Here is a 19152-nt window from a genome sequence, read left to right on the forward strand (position 1 = left end):
TTGACAAGAGAAGCTAGGGATGTGGAGGTCAGCTATGCCGCGCTCCACAGTTCCAACGACCGACACGGCGGTAAGAAGGAACTGAGGAGCGGGCGGGCCGGCAGGAGTATATATCACCCGCATAGTGGCGACACTCTAGGGGGCGACCTGCCGGCCCGCTGGAGTTGCTAGGGTAAAAGTTTTCCGACGAACGTGCACGCACGGCGCGTACACTTACTGGAATGGATATGAGCAAGCACTCGAAGAAGAACTCGCAGTCTGGGGGCAAGAAAGATTATGGTTGCTTTGATACACTGAATCCTCCTAATCCTGATTTTGCAGTTTGCAGAGCAATTTACAGAGCTCTGGAGGCCTGCATAGGATATGGCAACCTGTCCGAAGCTTCCAGTAAGTCACAGGACTGCCTGGAATTTCTGCAGTGCTATGAGTTGCAGCCCCAATGTGGCTGGTCCCCCATCCCAGAACACGAATTATATCAGAGCTTGCAAGGCAGATATTAGAAGGCAATTTTATGGCTGACTTCTTCAGTTCTTACGTCTGGGAATCCTCCACTAGCCAAACCTGCAGAGTTTAGAGCAGCTTTGTGCTGCTTTTACCCAGCAAAAGAATGTGTGCTTTCACCACTGGTGTCAAATCAGATACGCTGATTGTGAGGGACTCAGGTGATTTCTGCAGAGAGGACTATGGGGGCATTACTATAAATTTACTGTAGTTCTTGCTAGTTTCCCATGCTACTTGCTTCCCCATGTAAACATTCTGGTACATCAAAATACCCGTCTCTTATTCCAGAATTCTACATTCTGCCTTGTCATGCAGGTTGGATGTCCAGGTCAGATTATCTGAGTTAAGCTATACCTGTGCATGCAAGTACACCCCCACACCACTCCTCCTTTTCTATCTAACTCGAAAGCCGGTCTAAAATTTCTGCCAGTTTTCAATCTAGTAAGACAGTACAACTGATGCTTCAGTAACAACCAACTAATCCAAAGAGGCTCTCATCCCAGGAGCCATCCCAATGATCTATCAATTCCAAATGTTCCTCTCATCCCCCAGTTAATCTCCAACATCACTCTTCTCCTTTCTTCATTTACTTTAAGAAGAAAGGGAATGAAAACAGAAATGCAAGACCAAATTCTGCCTTCTGAAGTCCCACTGAAGTCAGTGGGAACTGCACACACATATCTGAAAACAGAACTTAGATTAGCCCTTACAAACTCCTGCTTGTGGCAGTTGTATTAACATTCACTCTGATGATGAAAACAAATTTCTCTTTTTTTAGGGAGATGGGAATCGTCTCAAATTGTGTTAAAAACAGCACTAATTGTACTTTTTGACAGCTTCCAGAGTACATGCGTCCATGCTGATGATGGGTTCTGCTTGATAACGATCTAAAGCAATGTGGACTGATGCACATTACTTTTCATCACCTGAGTCAGATACCACCAACTGACGGTTGATTTTCTTTTTTGATGGTTCAGGTTCTGTAGTTTCTGCATCAGAGTGTTGCTCTTTTAAGACTTCTGACAGCATGTACCACATCTCATCACTCTCAGATTTTGGAAGATACTTCAGATTCTTAAACGTTGGGTTCAGTGCTGTAGCTATCTTTAAAAATCTCATATTGGTACCTTCTTTGCGTTGTGTCAAATCTGCGGTGAAAGTGTTCTTAAATGGAACAACATATGCTGGTTCGTCATCCAAGACTGCCATAACACAAAATATATGGCAGAATGTGGGTAAAACCAGAGAGCAGGAGACATACAATTCTCCCACAAGGAGTTCAGTCCCAAATTTAATTAACGCATGTTTTAGTGAGTGTCATCAGCATGAAAGCATGTCCTCTAGAATGGTGGTCAAAGCATGAAATAGCATACTTATGTTTAGCATATCTGGCATGTAAATACCTTGCAACTCCAGATACAACAGTGCTATGCGAATGCCCGTTCTCACCTTCAGGTAACATTGTAAATAAGAAACAAGCAGCCTTATCTCCCATAAATGTAAACAAACTTGTTTGTCTTAGCAATTGGCTGAACAAGAAGTAGGACTGAGTGGACTTGTAGGCTCTAAAGTTTTACATTGTTTTATTTTTGACTGCAGTTATGTAAAAAATTCTACATTTGCAAGTTGCACTTTCACAATAATGAAATTGCACTACAGGACTCGTATGAAGTGGATGGAAAATACTATTTCTTTTGTTTCTTTTTTACAGTCCAAATATTTGTACTAAAATAATAATATAAAGTGAGCACTGCACACTTTGTATTCTGTGTTATAACTGAAATCAATATATTTGAAAATGTAGAAAAACATCCAAAATATTTATAATACATTTAAATTAGTATTCTAATTATTGTTTAACAGTGTGATTAAAATTGTGATTAATCACAACTTATTTTTTTAATCTAGTTAATTTATTTTGCATTGATCACTTGAGTTAATTGCAGTTAACTGACAGCCCTAATAATTAGATATATACATTAAGGGGCATATATTATTTAACTGGTTTTGACAACAGTGTTCAGAACTCCTGCTTCAAGGTGCCTACAGTAATACCCACAGAGTTAAAAAAATAAAATAAATGGGAGAGAGGCAGGAGAAATGAGATCATTGCAGATAAAAAGATACATAAAAATATATTAACTAATGCACAGTATGTATTGAAAATAGACAACCTGAAAAGCAACAAACACTTTAAACTGGTGACATGCCTGGCCATACTTTCAAGGGCTCAGCATGCTAGGCACTGAGAGCTTCATGGACTGTCATTTTGTTCTGTGTTTGTACCTAGTACGATGGGGTCCTGGTCCATGCCTGGGGCTCCTAGGTGCTATGATCATACAAACAATAAATAATAATAAATCTGAAAATACAGTCATAAATGTCACATCAGTGGCTGCTGAATACGTAGCTCCTTTTAAAAATCTGGACCTTCTTTAGGTACTTAGGTAAGAACTGAGCCATTCTGAAAATGAATTTCCAATAATGAATGCTGAGCACCTAAAACCTGGCTCTTATGAAAATCTGGCTTACATTGACCTACCTCATGTAAGAGTTTGTAGGATCAGGACATCAATACTTGTTTCAAAAGAGAACCAAAATTCCTCCTTAATAATTCAGAATAATTACTGACATTACAGTGCATGGTAAGCCATTGAGAAACAATAGCTAGGTAATATTATTAGGGAGAGCAATTTTATTTAACATGTACAGACCTCGTTTAGTTCTTCTTAGCCATTAAATGTATTATTGTTCACTATCTTATTCAGAACATGCTTATATGTGAATGTATTAAGTTAAACTTTCACGTTATTGGACCACTGAAGTGCACTGTCACAATGATTTTAAAAATTGCTATTTTTAATGTTATTCAAGACTAACTCAACTGAAACTTCAATAAGCTCACTCCAGAAAAAAGTTCTCCTATAGGCAGGTTATTTTATAACTGTCTGTTATAAAGTTTCCTATTCTTCCCTCTTAAGCAGGTGGTCCTGGCCACTATCAGAGACCAGATATTGGACAAGATGGGCCACTGGTCTGGTCTGGCTATTCCAGTTTGTCTCTGATATCAGTGCAATCAATGGAGAGGATAAGGGAAATATGTTTGCCACCAACATTTTCCTATCCTATGAGTATTCAGATTCAGGGTGTCTGCAGTTTTCACTCATTCTCACCCCTGTTTCTTACCAACCTTTTAAAATCCTGTTGCACCACTAGTTTCTGCTCATCCTGTGGACAGTATTTAGTGATTTGCATAAGAATTTGGTCTCCATGACATTCTATTTCTCCACACCTGTAAACCTACCACTATGGCACATAACATAACGGAAGACTTACCTTAGTGTGTCAGTTCCATCAGATATAAATGAATCAGGGTGCCAGTGGTGGATTTTACGAATGTTTGAGAGTTCCAGGGCAATAACATGCTGCATGTAATCATCTTGCCAGGTAAAACCTGTTAAATAAAGACACACTCATAAAAAACAAATCCAACTTGCAAAGTTTGGCAAAAACCTGTCTTTATGCAAACAACTATGGACAGAAGCGCTGTTTGTTGAAATGTTTTTCATTCTGCATACTCCAGGAGCCGAACTGCAGGTTCCCCTGGCCTGCTGACACTTTTATTAATCAGGCCTTTCTAAGTACTCTTACAGAAATACTGATCCTATTGGAGTGTTCTCCTCTAGGAAGACAGTGGGTGTTGTGATGAGGTTTGAGAGGAGATTATACTTAATAGAATTTTAGTGTGGCTAAACTCCAAGGTGCTAGAAGCCAGTTTTACTGTATAATAAAGAGTTATTTTGGGTTAGTTGTTGAGATGAGTTATTTCTAGCTCAGCTATTGTGAAAGAGCTTTCAAACTGAATGCTAGTAAATAATGGAAAGTTGCTTCTCACAGGTGATTTACTCACTTCTCTGCACCTCACCATTTATACAGTACACTGCCCTTTCCCTGTAACATCCTCCTGTAAAGCCAACCATTTAGAATAGTATGGGGATAGTGTTTCAGTGGAAGCAATTATTGTGAGGTTTCATGTATCTCATCTGGGGGCCATTTTCTGTTATCTTCATATTCAAATGTTATGACAAAGAGCTTTATAACAAGGATGAATTTCGTTATGAAGGTAACTTCCATGTGATTATGCATTAATTAGATGCACTGATGATCACACGGTAATTATGCTTGGAATAATGATATAACTCCAAGAATAATTGTTATCCAATTTGTAAATTTTAGATGTTATGGTAACACTTTAGTTTGTAGAAATACCCTCATGCAATTACTGTAATTATTTAATAACTAAATATCATATAACTGCAGAGATATTCTACTTTTATGCCTTGCACAGTTACACAGAACCATAAACCTCAATAAAGGCTGTTACGAATTTACATGTACCCATTTAATCAAGTACTGTGATCATTGTAAGCAATAGTCTGGTTATAAATGTTCTCTAGCACCTATAACCTGCCCACATATAGGAGGGAGTGCTTTCTAGTGCTTTGGGTTGGACTTGGTAGCAGGATTTCTGTGTATAAGTTACCAATCTCACACATATATTGTAAGGCTTAACAAATGTTTGTAAAATTCAGCAGAAACGCATCATAACCTGGATTCACCAAGACATTTTTTATGTGACCATTCATGTTAGGCTAGGGCTCCACTAGAAACATTTGCTGGTATGGCAATGTCAGTTAGGTATGTGACAATTTTGCAACATATCTATATCATCAAAAGCCTTAGTGTAGCACTTATATCAGCATAAAAGTGCTTTTGTCAGTATGGCTTATTTCATGTACCAAACCAGTATAAGCTACACCGATGAAAGCACTTTTTTGCTAGTCTAAGTTGTGTCTTGTTATGGAACAGGTTGGCCAGTACAGCTAACAGGAAATATTTTCCAGTGTAGACTTTGCATTGGGCTTCTGCTTAAGTACCTTGCTGAATATGCGACTTGTTGAAGTACAAAGTGGGGTGAGGGGTGGAGAAGTGCATAGTTACAATGTTTGGAATTGTTTCCTTGTCAGTGAAATTCCTCTTTGGAGCTGGAAATTTAATTTATCTTAATGGAAAGTTGAACAAAATCCTTGGAATCATTGGGGTAGTATAAGGGTTTTAGCAAATAAATAAAATTATTTGGCACATAATGGATCCATTGTCCATTTCGTCCTCCCTCTCCCATCCTCAGAATAAAATTATACACAATTTTGCTGTGGAAATACTTTATTTAAAAACATCTCTGATGTTTATAGCTACTCTAAATGATTTTGAACCCGGGGGGTGGGGGGAGTCCAACAGTTTTTGAGATTTGTTGCAGCCTTTTCAAATGCAAATCCCATCTTTTCAAAAGCTGAAATGTTAGGGGCAGGATTCAAAACATTTGCAGACGTTTAAACCTAAGATTGCTCAGAGAATGTATTCTTAGCTGAATACATAAAGAATGAGTCACTGTGGGTTTATAGTAATTGTTACATGGTATTATTAAATTATTTTAGGATTAATGTGCCTAATGTGTTCAAGTTTTTGCACAATTGCTTAGAACTGTTTTTACAAAGTCATTTAGAAGGGAAAACTAAGAAGAAAATCAGATCTAGGTGATTGTAGATATTCAGCACAATGGATCAACTAGATATAAATGTATATGAAAGGCATTAACGTTGGTAAAAGAGATCATTTAAGAAAATGTTTGTACATTTTAACAAGTGCTTCCAAAAGAATTAAGGACCCATCCTGCAACTGTTATCCAACACAGAAATGCCCCATTGCAGTCTAAGGGACTATTCACGTAAGTAAAGACTAGTTGCATGAACAAACTTGATAATAATCGAGCTTTTAGTTTCATTCTAAGATTATGGAATAGAGCAGTGGTTCTGAATCTTTCCAGACCACTGTACCCCTTTCAGGAGTCTGATTTGTCTTGCATACCCCAAGTTTCACCTCACTTAAAAACTATTTGCTTCCAAAATTAGATATAAAAATACAAGTGTCACAGCACACTATTACTGAAAAATTGCTCACTGTCTCATTTTTACCAAATACTTATGAAATGATTTGAACATAAATATTGTACCTACATTTCAGTGTGATACTTGAAACTGTTTTATACTTGTGAGCCCTGTCTGAAGTCAGACCCCCGAGTGGCGGGGGTGAAGCCAGAGCCCCACTGCCCAGGGTTGAAGCATGTAATTTAGCTTCGCAGGGCCCCCTGTAGCATAAGGCTCTGGGCAGTTGCCCTGCTTCCCACCCCCAACACCAGCCCTGCACTTGCAACCCCTCTAAATCTGTCCCATGACCTCCCTGGGGGTCACAACCTACAGCTTGAGACATACTCATCTAGATGAGTCGATACCCCCTGGAAGACCGCTGCATAACCCAGGAGTATGCATACCCCTGGCTGAGAACCACTGGAACAGAGTGTACACACACACACTTCTCTAGAAACAAAGCCCAGGATTCATCTGCAATACCCGCAAAGAGATACAAAACTCAACTCTATGTGTCTATTTATATCCACAGACTTATATGTCAATATAGTTAATAGCCATTTCAACTAGTTTTCATCTACACAGCCCTTGTCAAAAGTCAGCCCCCCACAGGAAAATAAAGAACTGTAATCTTATTTTTTAGTGGTCATCATAATTACGTCTGTCGTGGAATCTAGGATTATTTTCTTCCTTCCATTGCATTATACTAGCATTTTTTCACAATGCATTACAGACTATTACAAGTATGAAATAGTAGAAAGAATGCAACGGAGGCATTAAAAAAGAGGTGTCTTGTCTGGAGTTTAAAAACAAAAAAAGAATCTCCATTCCTGAATCTCTACATTTCTTTCTAAGTCAGATAGGGGCGCTGCACAAGAGACTTGTGAGGAACCCTAATCTTTATTTGTTCAGGAAAATTTTCTCTCTTTACCTATTAGTCAATATTGCACTTCTTTCTTTTTTAGTGCAACTATCTCAGGAATTGCAGTGATGTCTAAAGCTAACCTTATTCCAATCATGTTTCAGGTTTGTTTCAGTATAAAAAAAATTCTCTCCCACATGCTGAGCTCAATAAAATAACACATGGAAGAGTTCTAATACCAAGATGACAGCTGCAATCAAAGTTAATGTTGAGAAGCAGTGTATGACGCCGTATGGCAATTTCCTGTCCCCTTTGTCTGTAACACCACACCTAGCAGCTGCTCCTGGCTTACAACCCAATTACAACAATTTAACTCTGCTGGCTGAGCAGGATCACAGTGGTGCTGTTGTACGCACATTACTTCCATGTCACTAAAATGGGACTGTACTGTGGGACACCCAGCTACCGATTAACTGTCCCTGCTGGAGCTCTGTCTAGGCTCTGTTTTTTCTAACTGTGAATTCCCACAGATGGAGAATGAAAAACTATACACACCCAGTGTGCACTCTTGTGACAGAATGATACTGGAAGGTGATTTAATTGTTGCAAGATCTCTCCTGAGTAATATTGTGAGGGAGGGAGGTTTGGGTAAAAGCCACAGGTCTGATATTCTTTTTCCTCATGGAAGAAAAACACGTATTTCCTCTTCCTGGGTGAGGTAGTAGTCGGGTGACCAGACGTTAAGGGGAAAATATCGGGACCGCCACGGGGGGAGGGGCGGTTTTTGGGGGTTTTTTTACACTCACTCGTCCGGGAGTTCGGCGGCAATTCGGCGGAAAGCCCTTCAGTCGCGGACAGTCTTCGGCGGTATTTTAGCGGGGTGTAATAAACCTTGCTGCCAAAGACAGAAGCACCCACCATCGAAATACCAAAGACCGTCCACTGAAGGACTCTCTGCTGAATTGCCGCGCAAGAACAAGAAACAAAATATCAGGACAAATGGTGTCCCAACCGTACTCTGGTTGGGACGCGGGACAAACTCCTCAAAAATGGGACAGTCCCGTCAGAACGTCTGGTCACCCTAGGTAATAGAGGATTTGCTTCTGTATTTCCAAAATTGAAATTCCACAATCTAAATTTATGTTGAAAAGAAATGACAAGCCAGTCACTGAAAGCCTGAGGCTGATCTCTCTCACAGCTCTGAGAATCTGGAGTAGCTCCGCAGAACCTGAGCTGCCCATCAAAGTGAATGAGTTACATCAATGTAACTCCGGAAGTAACAGAGATCAGTCTGGTCCTTCTCATATTACCATCAAAGGTTCTCTCTTGGTATTTCCTTTTCACTGCAGAATTAACCACAAATCATTACTATTATTATTTATATTATAGTAGCACCCAGAGACACCAGCTAGGCTCCTGTTGTGTTAGGCACTGAACACTGACTGTGCAGTCACAGGCTCTGGCCCAAAGGGTATCCAATTTAAGTATTAAAAAACTGTAAACATAACATGAACTTGAAAACAATGGCTGTGCTATATTTTGAAGATACTCTGGGTACTGGAGATTTACATTAGCATGGACAATATCAGACTCTGACCCTGAGAGTATGAACTCAGTTGTCTTCACATTTGTACTGCAGTTTCATTTTTATCTTACATGATTTGCTATTGCCCCCACACTAGTTACCATCTAAATTTACAGAATTATTAAAAAATAATGACAATCAAATCCATATTTTCCTTTGTCTGATTTTTACATTTCGTAACTAACTTCCATGTCTCTGTTGTTCTCTACCTCCTGTCCTAGCAAAACTAGGTGTCTATCTAAATATACTGGACCACATCCTGAGCTGATGTAAATCAGCATAGCTTCATTGACTTCAATGGCACTATGCTTATTTACACCACTCTACTGAGCTTCAAGTCCACTAACTGCACTCCTGGGCTACTATAAAAACAATGTTAACATTTTCAAAATTTGATCACTCACAGCTCAATACATCCCTCTATTGCCCTTCCATCTCAAAACAATTTCTCATTCAGAATGTAAAATCCGCCTATTTCTTGTATTACTGTCATGCTGTGTTGGCCTATGAAGGAAAACCATAATGTCTAAGTCTGAAAAGACATACTGGTGTAAATCGGCATAAGTCAGTCTAAGTTAATGGAACAATGTCAATTCACACCAGATAAGGATCTGACCCATTGAATCTTCCCGTTCATACTACTAATGCTTTTTTCTAACACTGAGGGTTAAATTCTCAGGGCTACGTCCAAGAGTCTGAGAGCAAGTCAAATGAACCTGAGTGGATAATGTGATGGGATTACTTTGGCTTTTTTGCCAATTGAAATCCAAAATAATTACTTCTGCATCAATATATTGGCAACAAAGTGATTTTTCCATATCAAGTCCATTCAAAGTGACAGGAGATTATTATATATTGACAGCACTCTAAACTAAACCCTGACCCTTCTTTGTCAGAAACACTCCTGCTCTCTCTCTGCCACCCATAAAGACCAGCAAACCTCAAAGTTGAAGCTAGAGCATGTTACTTATTTGATTCTATTTTTCAGCTGTGACATTAAATTATTTTCCACTTTTTAGTTATATTTTCCTTTTTGTCCTGATGCAGCATATAGTGATTGAACTGGCCTCATTAGCACTACAAAAAGTAATTTCCCCTCTGTTAATATTCACCCCTTCTTGTCAACTGTTGGGAATGGGCCACATCCACCCTAACTGAATTGGCCTTGTTAGCACTAACCCCCGACTTCGTAAGGTAACTCCCATCTTTTTATGTGCCGTATATTTATACTTACTGTATTATCCGCTCAATACATCTGATGAAGTGGGTTATATCCCATGAAAGTTTATGCCCCAATAAATTTGTTAGTCTCTACAGTGCCACAAGAACTCCTCGTTGTTTTTAAGTTTTTCTCTGAGCTTCTTTCAACTGCTACTTTATTTCAGTCAGGAAACTCTCCATTGTAGAGCTCACAGAATTTCAGCACCCATGCTATGTGTTGCAAATTGTTAATGCCTTCTTTAGCTGCTGGAATGTCTGCAGAATTGTGTGTGATTGGCTTTCATCTCCACAGGCAGGTCAACATATAGACATAACTTTCTCCAGGCTGCCTTTCCAGGTTCCATAGAGGAGCAGCACTTGTTGTCATCCCAGGCCTCCGTCTTCAGACCTCAAGGACATATGTATATCCAGTGATGTTCACATATTTTAATACTGGTTTGCTCTCAGTTGCAATTTTACTGCCTGGCCTGCTGTATCTATAGCAAGATTCATGCTTTCAAGTGCCACATTATCAACCTATGAATGCAGCCAAAGGTATTTTCTATTACAATAAAAGAAAACCAGGATTTTTTTCTAATAGCGATTTTGCAATACAAACCTCACTGGCAGGTTAATGGCAATAATAATTGTGAAGAGGCAATAACCACCTCTCTCCACACAGGTAAGGCTGCAACTATTATTATAAGCCCTATTTTATAAAGGGGTTGATATATCGGGTTTGGCATATAAATTTGGCCTGAAAATGAACAGATTTGTTGTGAAGTCAAACTTACCACAAATTATGAAGAAAATTTTTCAAAGTATTTTCGAGTTACAGTTCGCTAAAAACTACCATGCTGTTGTCTCTCTTTAGGTTAAAAACATCTGGTTACTGATCGTTCACACTTGCCACAGCATTAAATCTCCTAATTTTGTTCACCAGTTATATTTGAATTTTTTTTTTGCTAATTATAAAAAATTATTAATGATTTTGTTGTGGATATTTTGAGTCCCAGTACTGTCTCCTTCAATTTTAATAGGCATCATGTGCCTAGTCTTGCTCCCATGGATGTCAATTGAAACTTTTTGACAACTGACATTACCGGGAGCTCTGCTTTTGGGGCTAAGGCATCACAGTTCCAATCTGAGGTGTGTTTTGTTTTATTATGGACAAGTGGTAGTCTCTCCATAATTAAGACTGTCAAGCTGTCTGGATTGGCTCATGACCATGAGGGCCAACCTCAGGGTAGACCAGGGGTAGGCAACCTGCGGCACGTGAGCTGATTTTCAGTGGCACTCACACTGCCAAGTCCTGGCCACCGGTCCGGGGGGCTCTGCATTTTAATGTAATTTTAAATGAAGATTATTAAACATTTTAATTTACTTTACATACAACAATTTTATTACATTTATTACATATTACATATTACTTTACATACATACATTTTATTTACTTTACATACAACAATAGTTTAGTTATATATTATAGACTTATAGAAAGAGACCATCTAAAAATGTTAAAATGTATTACCGGCACGTGAAACCTTAAATTACAGTGAATACATGAAGACTCAGCACACCACTTCTGAAAGGTTGCCGACCCCTGGGGTAGACTGTCAAGAAGCAAGGCAGATCCCCCAAACTGGGTGCGTGTTCTATAATTAGATTTCACCAACTCAGTAACAAATGTGAACTCCTGGATCACTATAACAGTCTTACCATGGAGTCACAGATATTCCCATTGGGCATTCCAATCTATCTTGCCACACAGGCAAGCTTGACTCTGTGATAGCTGGCTGCTATTCACCAAAGACCACAAAATATTCAGGTTGCTTTCAGACCCAAGAGAGCAATCACTTAACCCAGGTCAATCTGTACCTTAGATCTAACTGTCACCAGTGGCAATGGTTGTAACTAGGGTGACCATATTTCCCTATGCTGAACACGGGACACCTGGTAAAATTACTTGTATTCATGCAAGTTCAATAGCAATCAATCTGAACAATGCAGTACAAACATTCAAATTAACATCAAGTTGACTGAGCCCCCTGTTAAAAAGAAATACTGTGTAGGTAGATTCTTTTTATTTACCTTCTTATCTTTAAGGCTTTAGGGTTCACACAGAAAGGGGTGACACACACACACACCCCTACCCACCACACACACTGGGAGAGGTGACACACACACTCTAAAGCCTGGCAAGAGCTGGCATGTGGTCTGCCAGTGTCACAAAGACTACAAGATGATCCTGTGCCTGACTTTGATTTACTCCAAGTAACGCCAAAAAGGTGTGTGGGTAGGGAGGAATTCTTTTCCTTTCAAATATTTAGAATTACACCTCATTGGCAACTTCAATGTTTTCTGGAAAGTTTGGTTCGGCTGAGAAGGATATTTCATGAAATTAGGAGACATTAGGGGTTTTTGAAGATTCTCCAATATTTAATGTTTCTTTGTATCCCACATGTGGCACAAAATTGGACACTCAGGTGAATCTTGAGACACTGGCTTATGCAAGAGACAGTTCCCAAGAGCCAAAATAGACGTGATTCCTCTATCAGTGAAGCTGATGGAAGCAAATAAAATATAAGAAAATATTTTCATCTTCTAACTCTGAACTTTTCATCAAGGCTAATTTTCAAAAACATATGGCAAATTCAGAATCTGGTAAGTATAGTTAATCCTTCTCCAATCCCCACCAACGTGCCCCTCTGACCTAAGGGAACGTGCACAGGCATTTTACCTCAATAGCCAACAAGTATTGCCAATCCACAGAGTTTAAGAACACCATGTCATTCTCTCACAGCCCAAAATCATGAGATTGAAAGAACTATAAAAATATTGATTTGGGACTGCTACCTGATTTTCTGAGTTTTTTGGGGGGAACCACCAATCCCACCAAAATTCAACTTGAAATCCATACATTAAATGTTCACACAAAGTGAGGACTCCAATTCACTTTCTAGAGTAGGGGAGGTGTCATTCTTTCACTCTCCATGCCTTTTCTCTAAAATTAACCTGCCTCTTTCTCCATCTTCCTAGTTCCTTCCCTGCCTACCATAGCTATCCTTTCCCTCCCTACCCACATTTCATTCCTCTGTTCCCCAATCTAGGCTGTTTTCTTGGCAATGATGATGATTTTACAATGCTGAAGATGAATGGCGCTTTCCACACGGTCATCTCTGATACCCATAAATTTCACAGCTCTGTTTTCCTATTCTAGTTTGTCAATTCTGTTTCAAGACAGCAATAGGCCACACTATCTGGAAGAACCCCTTAGTTCCCACAGCAGGGAGCAGCAACCTTTGGCACCCAGCCCGCCAGGGTAAGCACACCCTGGCAGGCCAGGCCAGTTTGTTTACCTGCCATGTCCGCGGGTTTGGCCAATCGTAGCTCCCACTGGCCCAGGCAGCCAGTACATCCCTCGGCCTGTGCCGCTTCCCACCGCCCACATTGGCCTAGAGCGGCGAACAGTGGCCAGTCGGAGCTGCGATTGGCCAAACCCGCGGACGCAGCAGGTAAACAAACCGGCCCAACCCGCCAGGGTGCTTACCAAAGGTTGCTGATCTCTGTCTTATAGGATGGAGTTTGGAAGTCACTTACCCTTGGGAATTATAACAGCACCTGTAACATAGTATAGTTGGCCAGAAATGTACTGCTGCTTATGTAAGTAGAGACTTATGCAGATATACCTGTTGTATTCAGCCAAAGCAAATTCAATTCAAACTCCAACTTTCTTCATACACTTTTAAATGCCTTTCGGCAAAATTCTTCCTTCAGAGTGTACAGTGCATAATGAATCTTATCTCTGATATACTTCTCTCCTTATACATACTGAACTCCCACTGATGTCCATATAAATCAATTTCCATATGTTAAAATGGGCCTTTAGCTGTGTGTGCAAAGGGATGCAAAACAGATTACTCTGAAAATGCAGTTACTCATTTGTAAGTGCAAAATCCTCTTAAGCATCTGTTTTTGAATGTGAATCCTAAAGATTTACATAGAAATATTTGTATCAATTGTATGTGTTGGACAGTAGCAGCAGTCAGACTGAAAGACTATGCAATATGTTTTTAGTACATAACATGGAGAAAGCTGCATACTTGAAAAAATTTTGTTAATGAGCGCTGTGCATCCACACGCCATTTTCTACCTAAGTCAGCACCAGTGCAAATCAAACCTGAGAATCAGAGATTAAACAACTGCTCATTTAAAATGATCAGAAACAAACTGCACTAGATATATGTAGTCTATATTGTTGTGTATTTGGTTGTCATGGTTTTTGTTCCTATGGCAACTGAGTTAGATTATTAGGGGATAGCCTAGATAGCCTAGCCTGCTTCGGTCGGTTAGGTGAGCTCTGTGTGTGTAAATAAATGGTAGTTTTGTTAGCTGTCTGCTGTCTGGCCTCAAGTGATTTGTTCCTAAACTGGCTGCCTCCAAGGATATAATATATATTTGTTTGTATACTTCTCTCCCCCACCCTTTGTCTCTTTTCTTCTTAGATTGCATATTCATCCAAGCAGAGGACTTTTTGGTGTACATGTTTGTACATGCCTAGACAATGGGTCCCGGTTCCAACTGGAGCCTGTCAGTGCTACATTAAAAATAACAATAATTACAATATCTGTCATTAATAATATAGCAAATTCAGAAATGAGAGATGATTTCCCTTTAGGAATCAGGGAAAGGTCACAATGGCCAAAAGCCTGAAACTTTCCAGTGAAGAATTTTGGCCAAGAGGATGTGCCTGAAGCACAGATGAATCCCATGCGGCTCAAACTGCTTCAGTAACAATAAAATATTAAGCAAAACAGTCATTGTACTGCACATGCTTCAGTCTGAACTCACCCCATGCACAGGAAATGCACACTGAGTGAGCTTGTTCAATCCTAAAATGCCACCTACCATTTCCAGCTTGCATACTTTCAATTATCTTATTTCTGTTCTCTTGTACATGTAACAAGAGACAGCTTTTTACCTGGTTACAATTGCACCAGAATAGGACACAAGGTACTGTAATACAATAATGCTCTTTGCCTTTTTACTTAGGAATTCCTGGTGTGCGTGTGTCTTAGTCTCCAGCTGATGTAGAATCACAGAATCATAGGAGAATAGGGTTGGAAGAGACCTCAGGAGGTTATCTACTCCAATCCCTTGCTCGAAGCAGGACCAACCCCAACTAAATCATCCCAGCCAAGGCTTTGTCAAGCTGGGCCTTAAAAACCTCTAAGGATGGAGATTCCACCACCTCTCTAGGTAACCCATTAAAGTGCTTCGCCACCCTCCTAGTGAGTGTTTCCTAATATCCAACCTAGACCTCCCACTGAAATTTGAGCCCATTGTTTTTGTTCTGTCATCTGCCACCACTGAAAACAGCCTAGCTCCACCCTCTTTGGAACCCCCTTCAGGTAGTTAAAGGCTGCTATCAAATCCCCTCTCATTCTTCTCGTCTGCAGACTAAATAAGCCCAGTTCCCTCAGCCTCCCCTCATAAGCCATGTGCCTCAGCCCCCTAAACATTTTTGTTGCCCTCTGCTGGACTCTCTTCAATTTGTCCACAATCTTCTGTAGTGGGATGAGCAAAACTGGACGCAATACTCCACTTGTGGTCTCATGAGTGTCAAATATAGGGAATAATCACTTCCCTCGATCTGCTGGCAATGCTCCTACTAATGCAGCTCAATATGCCGTTGGTCTTTTTGGCAATGAGAGCACACTCCTGACTCAGATCCAGCTTCTCATCCACTGTAATCCCCAGGTCCTTTTCTGCAGAACTGTTGCTTAGCCAGCTGATCCCCAGTCTGTAGCTGCGCATGGGATTCTGCACTTGTCCTTGTTGAACCTCATCAGATATTTTTGGCCCAATCCTCCAATTTGTCTAGTTGACTCTGGACCCTATCCGTACCCTCCAGCATATCTACCTCTCCCTCCAGCTTCGTGTCATCTGCGAACTTGTTGAAGATGCAATTAATCCCATCATCCAGATCATTAATAAAGATGTTGAACAAAACCAGCCCCAGGACCAACCCCTGGGGCACGCCGCATGATACCGGGTGCCAACTAGACATCGAGCAGTTGATCACTACCTGTTTAGCCTGACAATCTACCCACCTTTCTATCCACCTTATAGTCCATTCATCCAATCCATACTTTTTTAACTTGCTGGCAAGAATACTGTGGGAGACCATATCAAAAGCTTTGCTAAAGTCAAGATATATCACATCCACCGCTCTCCCCATATCCAAAGGGCCAGTTATCTCATCAGAGAAGGCAATTGGGTTAGTCAGGCATAACTTGCCCTTAGTGAATCCATGTTGACTGTTCCTGATCACCTTACTCTCCTGCAAGTGCTTCAAAATGAATTCCTTGTGGACCTGCTCCATGATTTTGCCAGGGACTGAAGTGAGGTTGGGTTCTCTTTCCTCCCTTTTTAAAATATGGGCACTATATTTGCCTTTTTCCAATTGTCTGGGACCTCCCCCGATTGCCACTAGTTTTCAAAGACAATGGCCAATGGCTGTGCAATCACATCAGCCAACTCCCTCAGCACCCTTGACTGCATTAGATCTGGGCCCATGGACTTGTGCTTGTACAACTTTTCTAAATAGTCCTTAACCTGTTCTTTCACTACTGAGGGCTGCTCACCTCCTTCCCAGTGCAGCAGTCTGGGAGCTGAGTTCGTCTGTGAAGGTAGAGGCAAAAAAAGCATTGAGTATTTCAGCTTTTTCCACATCATCTGTTACTATGTTGCCTCCCCCATTCAGTAAGGGTCCCACCCTTTCCCCGACCTTCTTCTTTATATATGTAGTTCCATATTTGAACTACATATCTACCAGTAAATATGTAGTTCCATATTTGAAGTCCATTCTTTCCCCTTTGACTCAGCACAGCTAGTAGCTCAGTAACCAGTAATGGATCTCTCTTTGGGATCACTCAGAGATGTTGATTTAAGATTTACTGATTGTTACTAATATGTTGTCAAGTGCACTCTGTCTAATTCCTGAGTAACTGCTTCCTTTCTAGCTTCTTTATTGTCTGTCACTAGTTACTGTCTCTTCCAACAGAGTACTTCTAAGATTGTTGCTACTTTATAGTACCTGTATCAGAAGAGGGACTGAGATGTAATATACAGATGTGGAGCCAATCATCCTTTAAATTTGGGAGAATTAGCAAACAGAATTTTCCTTCATGCCCATCCATAATACATCACTTCATTTTTAAGAACTTTATAGATGCCATTTATTGCTTAAAACTATGAAGTGATTCCAACTTTGTACAGCATTACGATTTTACTTGCGATTAACATGGTGCTCAAAGTTCAGTGAAAAGCTGAGGCTTCCAGGAGAACATGTACTAGGACGAAACCTTATTAAAGTAAAGTGCAAACATGGCATATAAAGTATCCACCATTCTCAGGTGCATTTTTGTCCTGTTTATTTTTAATCCCTCTGGTTTGAGAGCTCTGTGTCTTTGGCTAAAAATGTAAATATTCTGAAATAGCTCCACTAAGTCCAAACCACATAAGAACAACATGTATTACCTGTGTCCAATATGTTTGTATGAACTAGATTTAACCTGCTTGGGAAAGGAGTTCCTAGTTGCTACCAAAACACCAGTCACACTGATGAGAAATCACAATCATAATGCTAGCAGCTTTTTTTAAGGCAGGTTATTAATTTATGTTTGTGACAGTCACAAAAATTTCAGATACAATTATTACATTTCACATCCAGTGCTCCCTTCCATCCCCACATTTAATCTTTTGTTCCAACTAAAGCTGTGTAAAAAGAAATAGACTATTTATTTATTTATTGGAATATTGTATTCCAAAACAAAAACATAAAATTGAAATAAAAAAAGAAGTTCTTTCCCAAAAACTTTTAAAGGTTTTTCATGCAACTATTGTGACTGTAAAAGGTATTGGATTAACACATTTGGAAACCCAAGTCTTCAGTTGCTCAAAGAGTTCAGTACAGACTTCCCCACACAGTCCTCTTCAATTAGCCATAACTCTCATCTGAAGAGACCATACCTAGAAGGTCTGAGAGTATTTCAGTCTCCAAGCCCATTGTCTTTTCTGAGACTGTCAGTAGTTATGACAATTAGTTCCAATTGGAATGGTGGCCTTTAACATGGACGCTGATTAGGGTGACCAGACAGCAAATGTGAAAAATCGCGACAATGGGTGGGGGGGTAATAGGAGCCTATATAAGAAAAAGACCCAAAAATGAGGACTATCCCTATAAAATTGGGACATCTGGTCACCCTAATGCTGATCCACTAGGAAATAAGACTGTAACCACTAGCCCCCTTCTGGACTAGCAAAATACAATGTGATTTGGCATACAATGAAGCCACAGGTATTTTTCAGAATGCACAGCTTGAAAACAAAGCCACAAATTTGTCAGAGAGAGGAAGATAGCAGGGGGTTTGTTCCCACAGCAAAGACAAACACTACAGACAAGTTCTATCTCCATCACCCTGTATAAACTGGGAAAATGTATTACGTTAAAACATGTGTTTAACTAGCACAATGTTAGACACGTTTTGGCCCTTTGTGAGTTTAACGTGGACCTACTAAGATGCTTTTAAATACAATTGTTCCTGTCCCTACCTAATCATGTTGAACTTCATGCTAATTGAAATGCATTAGTCAACACATTTTCTAACACAATATATTTTCTGAGTATAAATAAACTGTATATTTCAAACTACAAGCCCCATCTTATTGCTTAAATATGAAGTCAATTCCTGTTCATCTATGGTATCAAAATAACAGTAACCCATCACTGAACAAATTAATCAGTCATGTTCCATGAAGAAATGTTTTCCCCTTTATGAAACATGTAAGTAATTGTTGAACACAAAAAAAGACGGTTACTCACCTTTGTAACTGTTGTTCTTCGAGATGTGTTGCTCATATTCATTCCAAGTAGGTGTGCGCGCGCCGCGTGCACGTTCGTCGGAAGAATTTTCCCCTAGCAACACCCGGCGGGTCGGCAGGCGCCCCGTGGCGTG

General features: G+C 40.0%; 1 protein-coding gene across 3 annotated transcripts in view; it reads right to left on the bottom strand.

Annotated features, from left to right (window-relative positions):
• The window catches only part of PTPRN2 (protein tyrosine phosphatase receptor type N2), a 1143575-nt gene that overhangs the window by 684525 nt on the left and 439898 nt on the right, over positions 1-19152 (bottom strand). For all 3 annotated transcript variants that reach the window (XM_075062204.1, XM_075062202.1, XM_075062203.1), the window contains exon 4: positions 3838-3955. In XM_075062204.1, the coding sequence (XP_074918305.1) occupies positions 3838-3955 (118 nt within the window). The remainder of the gene's footprint in view (positions 1-3837; positions 3956-19152) is intronic.

This window comes from Chelonoidis abingdonii, chromosome 2 (assembly GCF_003597395.2).
Source record: "Chelonoidis abingdonii isolate Lonesome George chromosome 2, CheloAbing_2.0, whole genome shotgun sequence".
In the NCBI taxonomy this organism is placed as follows: Eukaryota; Metazoa; Chordata; order Testudines; family Testudinidae; genus Chelonoidis; species Chelonoidis abingdonii.